General features: G+C 39.4%; 1 protein-coding gene across 1 annotated transcript; it reads right to left on the bottom strand.

Moving 5' to 3' along the window:
* Positions 1 to 1004: 1004 nt before the first annotated feature.
* On the bottom strand, positions 1005 to 1967 carry LOC102881329 (olfactory receptor 51I2). The gene has a single exon (XM_006903828.1). The coding sequence runs from the start codon at positions 1965 to 1967 to the stop codon at positions 1005 to 1007; it is 963 nt and encodes a 320-aa protein (XP_006903890.1).
* Between the last annotated feature and the right edge of the window lie 1755 nt (positions 1968 to 3722).

Consider the following 3722-nt stretch of genomic DNA (forward strand, 5'->3'; position numbering starts at 1 on the left):
CACAATCAGAACCAACTGCCTATGTGTAGATTTAAAAGAGTTCCACTTGCATGAGACTTGCCTTCCAATCCAGACTCATCCTCTGCTATTTCGGTCTCTTCTTTAGTCATACTTAACCAATTGTTTTTCCATGAAAGCAAACCTCCTGATTCCTCCATTTGCAATGTCTTCCTACACTCTTTTTTCCGCTTTCCCCACATTACTTCACATTCTCTAATCTGCATAACACGTCTATTTTTTAAAAGACTCTAGCCCACAGAGAACTTCCAGAAAACTTCTGAACCCCATATTTCTGTTTTTTTTTCTTGCATATCCTCATATTTGCTCTGTATCAGTAACTTATTACTTGTTTTCGTACTTGCCTACTTACTTTTTCCTCTTCTCCAATAGACTACGAGATTCTCAAAGGCAAAAAGTAGAATCTTACTCATTTCTGAGTCTCAGAGCCTTAAGTGGCACATATCAAATATTTGCTCTGATGGATAAATGAGTAATTAATGCAATAACAAGAATAGAAAAGCTTTATTGGTATTTACTATATATTATGTATCACTTTATATATATTGATCTTCATAACGGTATAAGCTAGACACTATAATACTTCCACTTAATTATTCCACCAAAGCATTATTTGGCAAACAACTCTGCTTATCCAGAAACTCTGGACAAACCTTTAACAATGCACTTATTTCACTGTATTAAACATTTTTCTAAATATATATTTTCTGTGTATACTCAAATGTAAACTTTTGAAAGACAAAGCCATGTGTAAATAATTTCTATGTTTTTGGTACCTAGCAAAAGGCCTGAAATAAGTTGACATTGAGAAAATACATGTGAACTAACGAGAATAAATCAATGAAAACATTTCTTACCATTATGCATCACCTCTCTACCCAGATACTCATAACAGAAATATGGGTGGGAATTAATCTATCAAAAATTTGTATTTTTGGTTTACCAACCTCTTCTCAGGGCCCCCAATCCTGCAAGTATCTGCATCATCAGATCTGGCCCTTCCCTGTCAGCACCCTAAGCAAGGCATCCCTGATAGGCTTGCATTTGACACTGTAGATGATGGGGTTGAGCACAGGGGGCACCACCAGGTACACATAGGCAACCAGGGCATGCACAATGTGGGGCAGGTGCCTTCCAAAACGGTGGATCATGGACGTGGTAATGACTGGGATGTAGAAGACCAAGACAGCCAGGATGTGGGAGACACAGGTGTTGAGGGCCCGGATGCGCTCCCGGGGAGAGGCCAGCTTCAAGACAGTGCGCAGAATGAGAGTATAGGACAGGATGATGAGCAGAGAGTCTATGCCCCCAGTGGAAACAACCACATAGAGCCCATAGAGAATGTTTATTGTGATGTCAGCACAGGCTCTTCTCATCACATCAGGGTGGAAACAGAAAGAGTGGGATAGGAAATTATTTCCAGGGCAGAAGTTTAGACGCTTAACCAAAAATGGCACAGGGAAGAGGCACAAGGTAGCACGGGCCACAATGGCTACTCCAATCCTGATGATGACACTGTTTGTAAGAATAGCTGCATAGCGCAGAGGGTTGGAGATGGCCACAAAGCGGTCAAATGACATGGCCAGGAGCACCGAGGACTCCACTACAGAGAAGGAGTGGAGGAAGAACATCTGGACCAGGCAGGCATTGAAGCCAATGAGACGACGGTCAAACCAGAGCACAGCCAGGGTGGTGGGCAGTGTGGTCAAGGTGAGACCCACATCGGTGAGGGCCAACATGGACAGGAAGTAGTACATGGGCTGGTGCAAGCTGGGAGTCCTCCTCACAGCCAGGAGGATCAGGCAGTTCCCAGCGAGGGCCACAGTGTACATGGAGGAGAAGGGGATGGAGATCCAGCCATGAACGGCCTCTAGCCCTGGGATGCCAATCATCAGGAAAGCAGGTGGTTGGAAGAAGGAGATGTTGACATAGGACTGGGAAGGGAGCATCGTTGGAAGGCAGATGAGATCTCCAGAAAGATGTGACCTCTTCAATCTGAGCAGATAGAAAGACACTGATAGGACATTTGTCACTAAGAAGACATTTATTTAGGCTTTTTAAATTATTTCCTATTTTCTCAGCTCTTTGTTATTGCCAATTAATACTTTGTAGTATTAATTCTTCCAGGAGTATACATACATTAGCTAATATGTCCTCAAAACAAATGCGAAATGTAGTGGATCGTTTAACTTCTGCATGATTATCAGAAAATAAACAACTAAAATGGATTTAGAATTTAGTTGTTTCTCAATTTAAGTTTTATACTGTTTCCGCCTTGTCATGCAGTGTCTTTATTAAATGACGTGATGTTTGTTAATACTTTTTGATATGGAAAGCACTCACTAAGTGATCATTATCACCATCATCATTGTTGTCTTCATCATCATCATCATTACCATCACTGTCTTTGTCCTGGTTGTTATTGCTATTCCACTGATACTGTATTTTGTAGTATTCTAGGTGCTTTCACATAATTATCTTACTGTTGTTTCATAATTATCTTGCTGATAGACAGAGAAAGGAAATACTTTAGCTAAAGTGAGAGACATTCTTAAGCCCATCACAAGAAGAGAAAACTATTGCTTTCCCCTGGACCAGCTATCAAAACTTGAGATCTTTTTGTGTTGAAGGGTTTGAGTACAAATCCTAAGACATTCTCTTTTAATCAAGTCCAAGTAATTACAAAATCCTAGGATGAAAAATAAAATAATTATTAGGAAAGTTTTGGTAAATGAAGAGACAGTTAATTCTCACCAGGTCACTGAGAACACTTAAATATTTGAGGTCCATCCATGCCTTGCTCAGAGAATATCAACCAGGGTCTTTGGGTGCCCTCATAATTCAGATTACACATTACTTTTCAAGAATCATCCTCATTCCATTCATTCAACATTCCCCACAACCTTAAGAATACCAGCCAAACATTTTGTTCAACCCTTTGGCACACCCACCTTGATTTGTCCTTGAGTGTGCTTCCCTGTAAATTGCTCAGCACTGACATCTACCCTAGCTGGAGGGCCAGAGCTGCTGGGGTCACGGGCTCTGAGGTTCCAAAGTTAGAATTTCCACAGACACCAGCTGAAAACTTGAATCAAAGACATAAATTTGAATCAAAGACATAAATTTGAATCAAAGACATAAATTCAGTGGCGTCTGTTCTAATAATGTCTCTAATTTTAGTGTTTCATGCTGGGCAAATAAATTTGCTAATTTATTAATCACTGAATATCTCTTATGTTCCAGATACTAAACCTCTCACTTTTTTGTTTGTTTGTAAATAGTATTTCTTAATCTCAAAAAAACCATGTAAGATATTATTGTATATTGGTAACAAATAATAGTAATGATAATAATAATGATAATATTAAAAAATTAAAACTGAAGGTGAAAGGCTTAGTTAGTTCCTTTAGGCTCTGCTAGACTTGAAAGTCCAAATTCAAGTTCAGATCTATTTAGCTTAAACTCTTTCAGCAGTCTTACTCTGCATGTATTGGATATGGGTTGTACTAGATGCTGGAGATTTGTAAAAAGTGTGGAACTGGTTGAATCAGATTATCTGGAAGAGCTTGTTCTCTTCTGAGGTTCCATGGTAACTGATTTGGGGCCCTGTTAATAAAACCCTTTCCTATTTCTCCAAAAATCTTGTTGACTCCTCATGATGTCCCCTTGGGTTCTTCTTATAGACTCATTCATTGTGCTAATTA

Source organism: Pteropus alecto, unplaced genomic scaffold, assembly GCF_000325575.1.
Source record: "Pteropus alecto unplaced genomic scaffold, ASM32557v1 scaffold540, whole genome shotgun sequence".
NCBI lineage: Eukaryota > Metazoa > Chordata > Mammalia > Chiroptera > Pteropodidae > Pteropus > Pteropus alecto.

What these genes read in the sequence shown, in the direction of transcription:
- LOC102881329 (XM_006903828.1), bottom strand. Translation starts at nt 1,967, where the DNA reads ATGCTCCCTTCCCAGTCCTATGTCAACATCTCCTTCTTCCAACCACCT.